Genomic DNA, 14,940 nt, shown 5'->3' on the forward strand with positions numbered 1-14,940 from the left:
GTATGGTCATGCACTTTAGTAGAAGAAATGAAAGGGTTGGCTATTCTTTAAATGGAGAGAAAATATATTGTGTGTGATTCCCTAAAGGTTAATTTGCAGGTTGAGTCTGTGGTGAGGAAGACAAATGCAATGTTAGGATTCATTTCAAGTGGACCCGAATATAAAAGTGGGAGTGTAATGTTGAGACTTTATAAAGCAGTTGGGGAGGTATCACTTGGAGTATTGCCAGCAGTTTTGCGCCCCTTATTTTAGAATGGATGTGCTGAAACTGGAAAGGGTTCAAAGGAGGTTCACCAAAATGATTCCAGGATTAAACAGATTCTCATATGAAGAGTGTTTGATGGCTCTTGGCCTGTATTCACTCGAATTCAGAAGAATGAGGGATGTCCTCATTGAAACCTATCAAATGGTGAAAGGCCTTGATAGAGTGGATGTGAAGAGGGTGTTTCCTAAGGTGAGAGAGCTTAAGACCAGTGGACACAGTCTCAGAATAGAGGATCGTCATTTTGGAATGGAGATGAGGAATTTCTTTAGCCAGAGAGTGTGAAACTGTGGAATTCTTTGACACAGACAATTGTGGAGGCCAAGTCTTTCTATATATTTAAGGCAGAGGTTAATAGATTCTTGATTGGTCAGGGCATGAAGAGATACTGGGAGAAGGCAGGAGATTGGGGCTGAGTGGAAAAATCGATCAGCCATGATGAAATGGAGGAGCAGACTCCATAGGCCAAATGGCTAATTCTGCTCCTGCATCTTATGGTCTTATGGTCTAAAAATAGGGAATGCAGGCTGTACTCAACAGGGCATGTGTAACAAGAGAAACAAAGTTATCATTTTGTGTTGATGAACTTTCATAAGACCTTCACTGGGCCAAAGCTGTATGTAGCATTCCAGGTGTAGTATCAATATTCTGCTATACAGTCACACAGTCCTAGCAACCATTCCCTACTGAAATACACCACTCTTTTACAACAGTCGATTTCCCATCCTAATTAGCTGCTACCTCATTTGTTTTCCCACCTGCTACCTCATTTGTTTTCCCACCTATCTTTTTATTGTCAACAGATTTGCCAACACTAGATTTGATCCTTTTATCTAAGTCATTGTAAATAATTTGCATCTGATGGATTGCTATGCTGAAAATGATCCAATTATCTTGATATCTTGTATTTTTTTGTTAGGTAGCTATTTCTCTTTCTAATAAACTGTATATAAATTTAAATTATGTGGTAACCTTTTATGCTGTATCTTACGTGACTGCCCTTTGAAAATTCAAGAAAGTTTTTGAAACTTTGAAGTGCAAAGTTGAGACTAAGGGTTATATTTATGCAGGTGGACTGGAGAAGAGTTTAACTTTGTTAGACCAAAAGAGATTAGGTGTGTATGAAGCCATGAATATTGAGAGAATATGGAGAAACTGCATGAGAAATTCAGTTGCTTAATGGAACTTTGTTATGCATTACATGGTTAATTTATAATTTTTTTATAATTTGCAAATGACACTTTCACGGACATTATGTGCATTGTGAAAAATATATTTGTGGTTTGCCATGTACATGACACGCCTACAGTGGAAATTACTAGGTGCACAGCAGTGAAAGTATGCACTGGGGTTGCTAGGCACAGATTCAATACTGATGTAAAGAGGATAATATCTTTGATATGGATATGGAGAATGCATAAGGGTAGTGTGATTAATTGGATTGCTCTTCGTAGCACATAAAATATCTATCAAAAACCTGTAGATGCTGGAAATCTGACATTGAAAAAAAAGAAATCGCTGAAAATATCAGGCCAAGCAGCATCTACGGAAAGGGGAACAAACAGCTGGAGCTTTAGGCTTAGAACCCTTCATCAGAACTGAGATAGAGAAACAATTTGACAAAGCAGAGGAGGCAGGGAGAAGGGAATAGGTGGAATAAAGGGAAGTTTTTTGATAGGTTGTGACAGGATTTTCTAATGAAGTAGTTAATCAAGTTAAGCTTCTTTTACTGTTTAATGTGTTATTAATAGCAAGGATATGGAGCAGGGCAGCAAATACAAAAGAGATGAAACTTAGAAGTGTCCAGTTCTTGTACAGGTTGAGTATCCCTTATCCAAAAATCCAAAACCTTTGAAATCCGAAATTTTTTGAGCACTGACAAGACGTCACAAATGGAAAATCCCACAAGGCGCTGGGAGGGTTCCCAGGCGATACACAGGTCTCTGCACCACAGACAGTTCTGAGAAGTGACTTCACATAAAGTAATGAAGAGAAGTTAAGGAAAATAGAAAATCCACATAAATCAAAAAGTGAAGGTCTCGATTGTGCGTTGAAAGAGTGGATTCATCAGCATCAGGGTGAACGTATGCCACTTAACGGTATACTGACCACGAAACAAGATCTATCATGACAAACTGAAATTTGAAAGTAATGTGAATATTCAGTGGGCTAGTTGCAGAAATATTAGAGAAGACATAGCATTACATTTGTAAAGCATCTGCTGATCACCAATCAGCAGAAAAATTGATGAGTTCATCAAGATTCTCACTGATTGAGAATCTAACATCAGAACAATGCTGATTGTTCTCACATAAGACCTAAAAAATAGTAAAATACAAATACAGTGTACAGTTTCCTTTTAATCAAAATATGGCATCGTAGGTGGAAACAAGCCTGCCGTTGTTTGTTATTCAACAGCTGATTTAGCTTCTCTTCTGATGCTGCTGTGCTGTTACCCTGCACACATTATGTTTTCATTATATTAATAATATGTAATGATTCGTATTGTTGAGTACATATGTGTGATGAAAAAGTGTAAAACAAAGACTGGTTACCAGTTGTACATAAATTCAGAGTCTGAAATAATGGTGATCCCAAAATATGAAAAAATCTGCAATCCAAAACACTTCCGTATAACCATATAACAATTACAGCGCGGAAACAGGCCATCTCGGTCCTTCTAGACCGAGCCGAACGCTTACTCTCACCTAGTCCCACCTACCTGCACTCAGCCCATAACGCTCCATTCCTTTCCATATACCTATCCATTTTTTTTTAAATGACATAATTGAACCTGCCTCTACCACTTCTACTGGAAGCTCGTTCCACACAACTACCACTCTCTGAGTAAAGAAGTTCACCCTCGTGTTACCCCAAACTTTTGCCCCTTAACTCTCAACTCATGTCCTCTTGTTTGAATCTCCCATACTCTCAATGGAAAAAGCCTATCCACGTCAACTCTATCTATCCCTCTCATAATTTTAAATACCTCTATCAAGTCCCCCTTCTTCTACGTTTCAAAGAATAAAGACCTAACTTCTTCAACCTTTCTCTGTAACTTAGATGCTGAAACCCAGGTAACATTCTAGTAAATCTCCTCTGTACTCTCTCTATTTTGTTGACATCTTTCCTATAATTCGGTGACCAGAACTGCACACAATACTCCAAAATTGGCCTCACCAATGCCTTGTACAATTTTAACACTACATCCCACCACTCCTATACTCAATGCTCTGATTTATAAAGGCCAGCATACTAAAAGCTTTCTTCACCACCCTATCCACATGAGACTCCACCTTCAGGGAACTATGCACCATTATTCCTAGACCACTGTGTTCTACAAATTGAAAACAAATTCACCATTTGATGGGATTCGAACTCACAACCCCAGCGTATAACTGGTTCTCTGGATTATTGATCCAGTGGTAATTACCACTATGCCAAATCTCCCCAGTTTTTTTAAATTAAAATTTCTTAAAACTAATAAAGAAATGAGAACCCATTAGAGATATAACTAATTCCATTTCCAAATTGTACAATTTTTACAAATTGTACAATTGTAAATAAAAGAGCACATTACTTTATAAACCAATTGAATTTGAAGCTCATTGAAGAATGTAGCAAAATAATCCATACTTTCAGTTAAGATCAACAAACAATAAATAAAAAAATATAGTCAAAGCTTAATCAAAAGTTAGAGCAAAGTTATAAAAGTTGGGAGAATACTATGATACGACAATAGACAATAGGTGCAGGAGTAGGCCATTCGGCCCTTCTAGCCAGCACCGCCATTCACTGTGATCATGGCTGATCATACACAATCAGTACCCCGTTCCTGCCCTCTCCCCATATCCCTTGACCCTGCTGTCTATAAGAGCTCTATCTAACTCTCTCTTGAATGCATCCAGAGACTTGGCCTCCACTGCCTTCTGGGGCAGAGCATTCCACATATCCACCACTCTCTGGGTGAAAAAGTTTTTCCGCATTTCTGTTCTAAATGGCCTACCCCTTATTCTTAAACTGTGGCCTTTAATTCTGGACTCACCCATTAGCGGGAACATGCTTCCTGCCTCCAGTGTGTCCAATCCCTTAATAATCTTATATGTTTCAATCAGATCCCCCCTCATCCTTCTAAATTCCAGTGTATACAAGCCCAGTCGCTCCAACCTTTCAACATATGACAGTCCCGCCATTCCGGGAATTAACCTTGTGAACCTACGCTGCACTCCCTCAATAGCAAGAATGTCCTTCCTCAAATTTGGAGACCAAAACTGCAGACAGTACTCCAAGTGGGGTCTCACCAGGGCCCTGTACAGCTGCAGAAGGACATCTTTACTCCTATACTCAATTCCTCTTGTTAAAAAAGCCAGCATGCCATTAGCTTTCTTCACTGCCTGCTGTACCTGCATGCTTGCTTTCATTGACTGATGTACAAGAACACCTAGATCTCGTTGTACTTCCCCTTTTCCTAACTTGACTCCATTTAGATAGTAATCTGCCTTCCTGTTCTTGCCACCAAAGTGGATAACTTCACATTTATCCACATTAAACTGCATCTGCCATAAATTTGCCCACTCACCCAACCTGTCCAAGTCACCCTGCATTCTCATAACATCCTCCTGACATTTCACACTGCCACCCAGCTTTGTGTCACCAGCAAATTTGCTAATGTTACTTTTAATCCCTTCATCTAAATCATTAATGTATATTGTAAACAGCTGCGGTCCCAGCACCGAACCTTGTGGTACCCCACTGGTCACAGCCTGCCATTCCGAAAGGGACCCGTTAATCGCTACTCTTTGTTTCCTGTCAGCCAGCCAATTTTCAATCCATGTCAGTACTCTGCCCCCAATACCATGTGCCCTAATTTTGCCCACTAATCTCCTATTTGGGACTTTATCAAAAGCTTTCTGGAAGTCCAGGAACACTACATCCACTGGCTCTCCCTTGTCCATTTTCATAGTTACATAGTTTTCATATTTTCATAGATATGGTGTTCAAGGAGGGTCGAGATTGAAAGTATACACTTTATACTTCAGAAAGTATAACTTAAAACAATGAAACGAGAAGCAGTTCAGGTAAAGAAATAGTTAGAAAGGTATATTTGTCTTCGAGGTAGTACTTTGGAGATCCATTAAAAATCATTTGGATATCATTTCCACCCTCGAGCATTTCAGATAATGGGTACTCAGCCTGTACAAACAGGAATAAAAAATGAGTAATATAAAAGTTGAAAAATTCAGTATTTAGTCCTGCAGCTTGCAATGTGCCCAGATGGAAGATAGGTTGCTTTTCTTTAAGCTTGCTTTGGGCCTCTTTGTAATAGTACAGGAATACACTCAGAGTCCTCAGATAGTTGAGAATGTATTTCTTCCGTACTGTAATTGTCTATCAGCGTAGAATTTTCTGTTAAAGACCTACTATTCATAAAGTGAATGTGCTGCAAACTGAGTGATGGACCTCAAAAAAAAAAGAAATGGGGATGGAAGCTGACCACAACTAGAATATGCAGTGGCATGTGGATTACCTTCCTCAGCATCAGTTGCTATCAGGCATCAGATGAGGGGATCTTTGGCATCCTCAAATGTTATCAAAATAATCATTGAAAAATTCATTTGGATGTGCCAATAAACCAAGTGAATGTAAAGGATCCTGTGGTTAATTTCAAAGAACAGCAGATTTAAAAAATCCAATATCCTGTCAACATTAAACATCCAATCAGCGTTACTAGGTCTGATCATCTGTTCAGTATTATGTGCTGTTTGTGGAGCTTGCAATGTTCAGATTGGTGTCTGATATTCCCCCCTTTGATCAGTGACAACCTTTCAGAACAATTTCATTGGCTATACAGCATTTTGCAATGTCCTGGGGTCGTGTGTGCTTTTCTCATGGAACACAAACCATGAAGCAAACAGCATAAACGTGAACTAAAACACTTATGACATGCTCAATTAAGAAACAACCACACTCATAGAATTCAAATAGAAAATGAAACATCATAAATTTTATTTTCAATTGCTCTAAAAAGTGTGGAATTTTGAAATACTGAACTAAAGGGGTGTGAATCCACATATATTAAATAAATTGGCCCAAAGAGGGATTATGGAGGTGTTGTGGTATAGCAGGAAATCATTCACAACTCCTCCAAGTATGGTCTGACCCATGCTTTATAGAACCTCAAAATCCATCCTTGCTCTTATATTCTAGTCCTCTCGAAATGAATGCAAACATGGCATTTGTCTTCCTTACCGCAGATTCAATCTGCGAATTAGCATTTAGGAAATCCTGCACAAGGACTCTCAAGTGCCTTTGTATCTCTGATTTTTGAAATTTCTCCCTGTTTAGAAAATAGTCTATGCCTTTACTCCAACTACCAAAGTGCATGACCATGCACTTCCGTACACTATTTTATAATAATAATAAAATACTTAACTGATCCCAAGTGGAAAATACTTTCGTTACACCAGCAACATTTAAAAATACACTTAGCAATGTACAGACTTAACTAATAATTAAGTAAAGAATAATAATATACACAATAATAATTTACCAATGCACATTATTTGCAATAATGTTCAATAATAAAACATAAATTACTGTACTATGATGTGTGTTCTCCTGTCGCAGAGAGATGAACTGTTGCGTATGCTTATTGCATTTGATAGGAAAGATTTTCTGTGATGATCCTCATGACAGTGGAGCTGAATGAGTCTGTTCAAAAAGGTTATTGGTTATTCAGTAGGTCATGGAGAGGATGTGACAGATTATCCATAATAGGTAACGGTTTGTTAAGTGATATTCTCTCCACCTCTAACTCAAACGAGCCAAGGACATCCCTGCCTTTTTGATAAGTTTACTTAGTCTTTTTGCATTACTAGCACCAATGTTGCTTCCCCAACATAAAGCTGCAAATAAGACTGCACTCACTACAACAGACTGGTAAAAGATCTCCAACATCTTGCTGCACACATTGAAGGATCTCAGCTCCTTAGAAAATAGAATCTGCCACTTCTTTGTCCATTCTCCCAATCTGTCCAAGTCCTTCTGCAGACACCCTACTTAGTTGACACTACATACCCCTCTACCTATCTTTGTATTGTCTTCAAATGTGGCCACAAAGCCATCAATTCCATCATCCAATCAAGACATAATGTGAAAAGAAGCGGTCCCAATACCGACCCCTGTGGAACACCACTAGTGACCGGCAACCAAACAGTAAAGGCTCCATTTATTCCAACCCTTTGCCACCTGCCAGTCAGCCAATCTTTTATCCATGCTAGTGTATTTCCTGTAATAGCATGGGCTCTTGTTAAGCAGCCTCACGTGTGACCATTTTTCACAGGCCTTCAGAAAATCGAAGGAAGCAACATCTACTGACTTTCCTTTGTCTATTATGTCAGTTATTTCCTCAAAGAATTCCAACAGATTTGTCAAGCAAGAATTCCCCTTAAGGAAACCATGCTGACATTGGCCTACATTATCATGAGCATCCAAGAACCCTGAAACCTCATCCTTAATAATGTACTCCAACGTCTTCCCAATTACTGAAGTCAAGCGAACGGTCTGTTATTTACTTTCTTCTGCCTCCCTCCCTTCTTTAAAAGTAGAGTGACATTTGTAGTTTTTTAGTCCTCTGGAACCATTCTAGTATCTAGTGATTCTTGAAAGATCATTACTTAAGTCTCCACAATCTCTTCATCTTCCTCTTTCATAACCCTGGCATGTAGTCCTTCTGGTCCAGATTACCTATCTACCTTCAGATATCTCAGCTTCCTATGCACCTTCTTCCTAATAATAGCAACTGCACCCACATTTTCCTTCTGACACTCTCGAATTTCTTGCATATTGCTAGTGTCTTCCACAGTGAAGACTGATGCACAATACTTATTATGTTCATCTGTCATTTCTTTGTACCCCATTACTACCCCTCCAGCATCATTTTCCAGTAGTTTAATATACACTCTTGCCTCTCTTTTATTCTTTATATATCTGAAAGAAAACTTTTGGTATCCTCTTTGATATTATTGGCTAGCTTATCTTCATATTTCATCTTTTCTCTCCTCATGGATTTTATTAGTTTCCTTCTGTTGGTTTTTAAAAGTTCCCTATATTCTAACCTACAAATATTTGCTATGTTATATGCCCTCTATTTTGCTTTTATGCTGTCTTTGACTTCCCTTGTCTGCCATGGTTGCCTCATCCTCACTGTAGAAGAATATTTGATCTTTGGGATGTATCTAACCATTGAGCACATCTACATGCAGCGTTGCTGTGGAAAAGCAGCATTCATCATCAAAGATCTTCACCACCCAGGACATGCTCTTTTCTTCCTGCTGCCATCAGAAAGAAGGTACAAGTGCTTCAGGACTTTAACCACTAGGTTCAAGAACAGTTACTACTCCTCAACCATCAGGCTCTTGTATAAAAGGGAATAACTACACTCATTCTTCGGGTGTTCCCACAACTGATGGTCTCACTTTAAGTACTCTTTTATCTTGTTATTTCATGCTTGTTATTTATTGCTATATGTTTAGATCTGCATTTGCACAGCTTGTTGTCCATTGATCCTGTTTACAGTTACTGTTCTATAAATCTGCTAAGTATGCCCGCAGAAAAGGAATCTCAGGGTTGTATGTGGTGACATGTATGTACTCGTGATAATAAATTTTACTTTGAACTTGTATCTATCCTGCATCTTCCAAATTGCCCCCAGAAATTCCAGCCATTGCTGTTCCACCATCATCTCTGCTGGTGTCCTCTTCTAATCCACTTTGGCCAGCAGTTCTGCCACGTAACTAATTTCCTTTACTCCAATGCAATTTCCTTTACTCCAATGCAATGTAACTAATTTCCTTTACTCCAATGCAGTCTTATCTTCTGCCTCTCAAATTGCAGGGTGAATTCTGTTATATTATGAATACTAAGGATTCATTTGCCTTAAGCTCCATAAACAAATCTGGTTCATTAGACAACATTCAGTCCAGAATTGCCTTTCCCCTAGTGGGCTCAACAACAAGCTACTCTAAAAAACATTTCTTTGTATACCAACAAAGGCACCCGCCCCCCTCCCCCCTGCCTTTGACACAAGGTGTATCCTTGGATGGTAAGCTCCCAGCAAAGATCTTCTTTCAGCTAGGACTCAGTGGTGCCCAAACTGTCATACCTGCCAATCTCTAACTGCACTACAAGATCATCCACCTTATTCCGCATACTGCTGGTCAGTCTTGTGTTTGTCACCCTTTTCAATTTTGTCCTTTCATCTGCCTGTCCTTCCTTAGAGTCTTACTACACACTGCATTGACTTGTATACCACTGCCTCATCTCAGCCCTATCACTGGTTCCCATTTCCCTGCCAACTTAGTTTAACCCTCCCTTACAGCCCTTGCAAACCTGCCTACAAGGATATTGGTTCTGCTCGGGTTCAAGTGTAACTCATTCTTTTTGTACAAGTCATAACATCCCCAGAAGAGATATCAATAATTCAGAAATGTGAAATCCCACCCCCTGCATCATTTCCTCAGCCATTCATTCATCTGTACTACCATCCTATTCCTGAGCTGACTAGCATGTTGTACTGTGAGTAATTCAGAGACTACTCTTTAGTCTCTTCCCTAACTCTCTAGTACAGTACCTTGAAAAAGTACTCAGCCCCTACAACTATTTTCACTTTTTGCTGTCTCATTTTCTAAGTTTAAAATATATTGAAGTAGAATTTTTTGAGCTTATCTACAAAACATTTTGTATCATGCCAAATCAAAAAGAATTCCAAACCCTGTCAAAAATTTACTAAAAATTAAAAACCAAAATTATAAGGCTGAAAATGTATTAATCGCCTTTGTAATTATGCTGCTAACTTTTCTCGGGTGCAATATTACCTCACCAACTCACCCAGTTTGTTGATGTAGGATACTGGAGGATCACCTGTTTTCAATGAATTCTTAAGAATAAATAAGGTCCAACAGTAACTAGACTTTCAACAGACCAAACCAAAATGAAGACAAAAAAGCATTTAAGACAAGTCAGAGAAATGATAATAGAGAAGCACAAGTCTGGGGAAGAGTGCAAGACCATCTCAAAGGGACTGACTAAATCTCAGAGCTCAGTGCAGTCCATCATGAAAAGATATGAAACCATAGCCAGACTGCCCCTCGGAACTTAGTCGCCGGAGGAGAATACCCCTCGCAAGAGTGAATAGTGTGACTCAGTGAGCTGCAGAATTCAGTGGCCCCTCTATTGTATGACACTCTCCAGGGTCCTATTATACATGTTCTACCCTGGTTCAGCTTCCCAAAAGCAAACTACTCTCTTGATCGGTGTTCTTTCTGCTATTCGTTTGTCCACTTTCCCGATTGATCTAGATACATTTGTAGATTTTAGAATACCTTCTTTCCCATCTGCATCACCACAGATTTTGGTGTCCTCGGCAAGCTTACCAATCATGCCGCTTATGTCCTCAACCAAATTGTTGATATAAATGTCAAATAATGGGGGACCCAGCAACTCATCACTTCGTTACTTGACTCTGATCTTCACAAATGATGCCTGACTTGCTGAGGATTTACAGCAGGTTCTCATTTTGTTTCCTGCCTTATTGTAGTGATGTAAAATTACTGGTGAAGTAAAATTGTGTGAGGTAGTACTGAACTTGTGTCCTGCAAATAGCTTCAAGGTCAGTTGCATGCTAATTGTTTAACCATTATTCGAGTATGAAAAGTTCATAAGTAAGAACTCTCAGTGGCAATATTTGTATATGATAGCCTCTTCATTTTCAAAGTGCTTTACAATACTGTCCGAGGTCCTCTTAATATGCAATGGATGCTGAGAAAAGAAAGGAATAGAAATCTGACTAAACACGAATGTTTGGTCCCTTTCAAAGTTAGAGAGAAAAAGTGTATTTTTCGAAAAGGCGTTCCATTGAGAAGAAATTTGGACGATTAAATGCTATGCCACTGGAGATAAAGGATGTAAAAATCAGAGGACATAGTATTTAGGAAGGAATTTAGGCCTGTGAAAACTGTAGGAATTTGAAGCAAATTTAAAGCTATAACAAAGGGGAACTGTATAGGTATGCACAAATAGGGATTTGGGTGATCAGTTCCCACAAAAGGGATTTGAAGAAATTGGAGGTAATGCAGAAAGAAGACCAACAAAGAGCACTGAAAGTGTAATGTGTGAAAATAACAAAGGAGTAAGTGAAGTCTTCAACAGCAACGATTGAAATAGAGTTGGAAATGAAGCAAACTGAAATGATGATTGCGTGCAGTGTTCAAAGTTGAATTGAAGTTCAAGCAGGATTTTTAGGCTGTCCAGACCTTCAGAGAGCAGTTTGATAAGGCTAACACTTGTTGCCCATCCTTCAGGTGAAGGTACCTCCAAATCATACACAATCTGATTAAGAAATATATCACAGTCCTTCAGTGTGCTATTGGGTGAAAATTTCCAGGGTTTTGGCCCAGTGAAGGAACGAGGATACATTTCCAAGTCAGAGGATGCATGATTTTGAGGAAGTTTTCACATGAGGATGTCCTCGCAAGCTTGTCCATCTTTGTGGTTTTAGGGTTGTGTTTAAGAGTGCTGTGAGAGTAGCCTGGGTGAGTAACTGCAGTACATTTTACAAACAGTACTTAAGGTACCAAAAATGCACTGATGATGATAGGAGTGAAAATTTAAGTTGGTGAATGGAATACTAAAACCTAGCTGCTTTGTCCTGGATAGTGCTGAGATACTTGAGTGTTATTGGAACTACCCTTATCCCAGTGAGTGGTGAACATTTCACTGTACTCCGTGCCTGCATCTGGAAGATGGTGGAACAATTCTGAAGTGTCAGGAAGTAGGATGGGAGTTAAAATCACTGCAGAGGAGTGGAATTTGCGATAAGTAAATGGTCAGATGGAGCATGAGATATTTGAGATTCTTCCAAAGCTGGGCATTGGACAGACAGGCAGGGTGGAGGAGTCACAAGTTCACAATAGTTGGAGAAAGTATAATTAGCATGCATGTTGTATTCTTGCCTCTAAGAGCCAAATTTTCAATTAGAAGGAGCTGACCGAGAATAGTTCCTTGGAAGATTTCAAAGTTGGTGATGAAGGGACAGGAAGATCTGAATGATACAGAGGTCGTGTTGAGGTAGATATGGATGGAATTGTGCAACAATAACAGGCTGTAGTCTTGGCGGTACAGGTATTTGATCTAGTTCATCAGATGCAACTTGCACATACTAATTTATATCTCCCAACATCATTCTGAGTAGAATTAAGGAACAAATATGAATCTGAAATATATTTGCTTCATTTTATCTATGAAGCATAGTTCAACTTGTTTCTGCATTGATTGAAAGATTCTCAGGAAACGAGCTGTTTAGAGTTTTTATGTGTTTTAGAATGTTGCAAAAATGTGATTGAGATTTAAAAAAAACATTTTTCTATGTATGATATTATAAGATACTTAATATTAGCCTTAAGAATTTCTTAAGAATACATAATGTGAATTTGGTCCATACCTTAATTTCTGTTTCTGCCTTAGGAGTCTTGCAACAGCAAGCACTTCTTGGCCAGCCCGATGGACACCAAGGGAAAAAGATCTTTTTGAACAAGGGCTGGTAAGACTCATTAAATGATCCATTCTTAGATTGGTTACTCTTATTTGGGTTTGCCTCTGGTCTGTGTTTGGTTAGTTAGCATGCAGGACAGCAGGTAGACCCTCCAAATTAAAAGAATTATGTCCCTAGAGTTCAATCTACCAAGGCTAGTGGAATAGAAGCTTGTAACTTCATCAAATGCTAAGTTGTTCTGTGAATGTCTAACCCTGACCAGTTCATAGTCCGCGACCCAAAATAGTTCTCAAATTGCAGTTTTCTACAGCAAAATCAAATTTATAATTTGTTTGTGAAGAGATGCAATCAAGAATGATTTTTTTTAGAGTGATGGAATGGTAGTGTTCAGAGAGATCTAATCACACACAGTTATCTCGAACTTTGAAACAAAGTAAGAACATTGGATTCCATAATTTCTGAATGGGTAAAAGGAAAATAGTGCATCTTTATGTCAAAGGCAGAAATAGAAAAATTAATGACAATAGGAAGTAGGCAAGGAAAATAGACTAAAGTTTTTATTCAATATTTATTCAGTCATATAGTTGTAAGAAAAGTTTGTGAACCCTTTTCAATTACTTGGTTTTCTGCATTAATTGCTCATAAAATATGGTCTGATCTTCATCTATGTCATGGTAAAAGACAAACAATAACACACAAACAATTGTACTTCCTCTCATCAATACTGAGTACACCATTTAAACAACCACAGTCTAGCAGAAAGACACACAAAGTCAGGTTACAGACAGAGCCTGCTCTTCTCAAGAACAAAGGGGAACTGTAGAAGTATGTATACTGCTCTCAAAAAAAAAATTACATCTCAACTTTCTTTGAAAATTTAAAATAAATCAAAAGTGAAAGCACTGAGTATTTTCATTGCTTCTCAAAATTGTATCATCGGATATTGTGTTACTTTAGATCAGTGTACTGATGTGAAAAAAGTTTAAAGTATTAATTTGTGTATATATATATATGTGACAGTTTGGAATTTTCTAGAGAGCAATATTAATGTAATCTTTAAACAACATCTTGTTTATCATTACACAAAAGTATGTTAATTTTGCCTTGTTTTGTGGTGATAACTATGACTACCACATTGGCTGAAAAGTGTAGAAGGTTAATTGAAAGCAGTGGCAAATGCTATTTGCCTGAATTGAAGGGAGCTTTGCTGCTGCCATTGAGCTTGATGACATGCTGACATAGCAGGGCAACATAGTGTTGCAGCAAATAATGATAAGCCTCACAGCTCCAGGAACTTGGGTTCAATTGTAAACTTCTGTGCAGTCTGTGCATTCCTAGTTGTCTTTGTGACTGGATTTTCATCAGGTGATCTGGTTTTCCCCACAATCCAAAATGGATTATTCATTATTCATTATGGAATGACCTTATGAGGCAGTCTCTATGCTTCAGAACTCTTTTGCACAGGCTAATTGGCAAATGATCGAGGAGGCTGCCGCAAAAGGAGAAGGCACAGACATCAAGGAATATGCCTCATCCGCCACTGGCTACATCTGTAAGTGTGCAGATGATTTTGGTACCTCAGGAACAGTCATCTCACGTCATCTCACAGCCTAACCAGAAGCCCTGGTTGAACGCAGAGCTGCACTCTCTATTAAAAGCCTCTGTCTTCAAGTCTGGAGACAGAACAGCTCTCAGAACAGCCAGGAGAAACTTTCTCTTCTGCATCGAGGGCAAAGACCATTTATGCACAAGAAATTCAGGAACACCTGTCTGATACAATACCTAGTGTATATGGCCGGGTGTCAAGGGCATTACTGACTATGCAAGGAGAAACATCTTTGACTGTTCCAGTGATGCCTCCTTCCCTGACACTCCAGAGAACTGTCATACATGCTTCAAGGAATGCAGCACAACGCAAGCCATGAAAGTTATCCCTCTCCCAAGTAAGCAGTCATTGTCTGTAACAGCAGCAGACTTGAAAAGGATTCTGGAGAGACTCAGCCACTGTAAGGTAGCTAGACTAGACATCATCCCAGGCCAAGTACTCGGAGTGTGCACATCACCTCACTGAGATCTTCACAAACATCTTTAACACCACTCAACCAGGCTTCTGTCCTCATAGGCTTAA

The 14,940-nt window shown here is 38.9% G+C and overlaps 1 protein-coding gene across 1 annotated transcript in view; it reads left to right on the forward strand.

Annotated features, from left to right (window-relative positions):
* mysm1 (Myb-like, SWIRM and MPN domains 1) overlaps window positions 1-14,940 on the forward strand; it is a 125,098-nt gene that overhangs the window by 15,104 nt on the left and 95,054 nt on the right. The window contains exon 6 of the mRNA XM_073063091.1: window positions 12,785-12,860. Coding sequence (XP_072919192.1) covers window positions 12,785-12,860 — 76 coding nt within the window. The remainder of the gene's footprint in view (window positions 1-12,784; window positions 12,861-14,940) is intronic.

This window comes from Hemitrygon akajei, chromosome 12 (genome assembly GCF_048418815.1).
Source record: "Hemitrygon akajei chromosome 12, sHemAka1.3, whole genome shotgun sequence".
NCBI lineage: Eukaryota > Metazoa > Chordata > Chondrichthyes > Myliobatiformes > Dasyatidae > Hemitrygon > Hemitrygon akajei.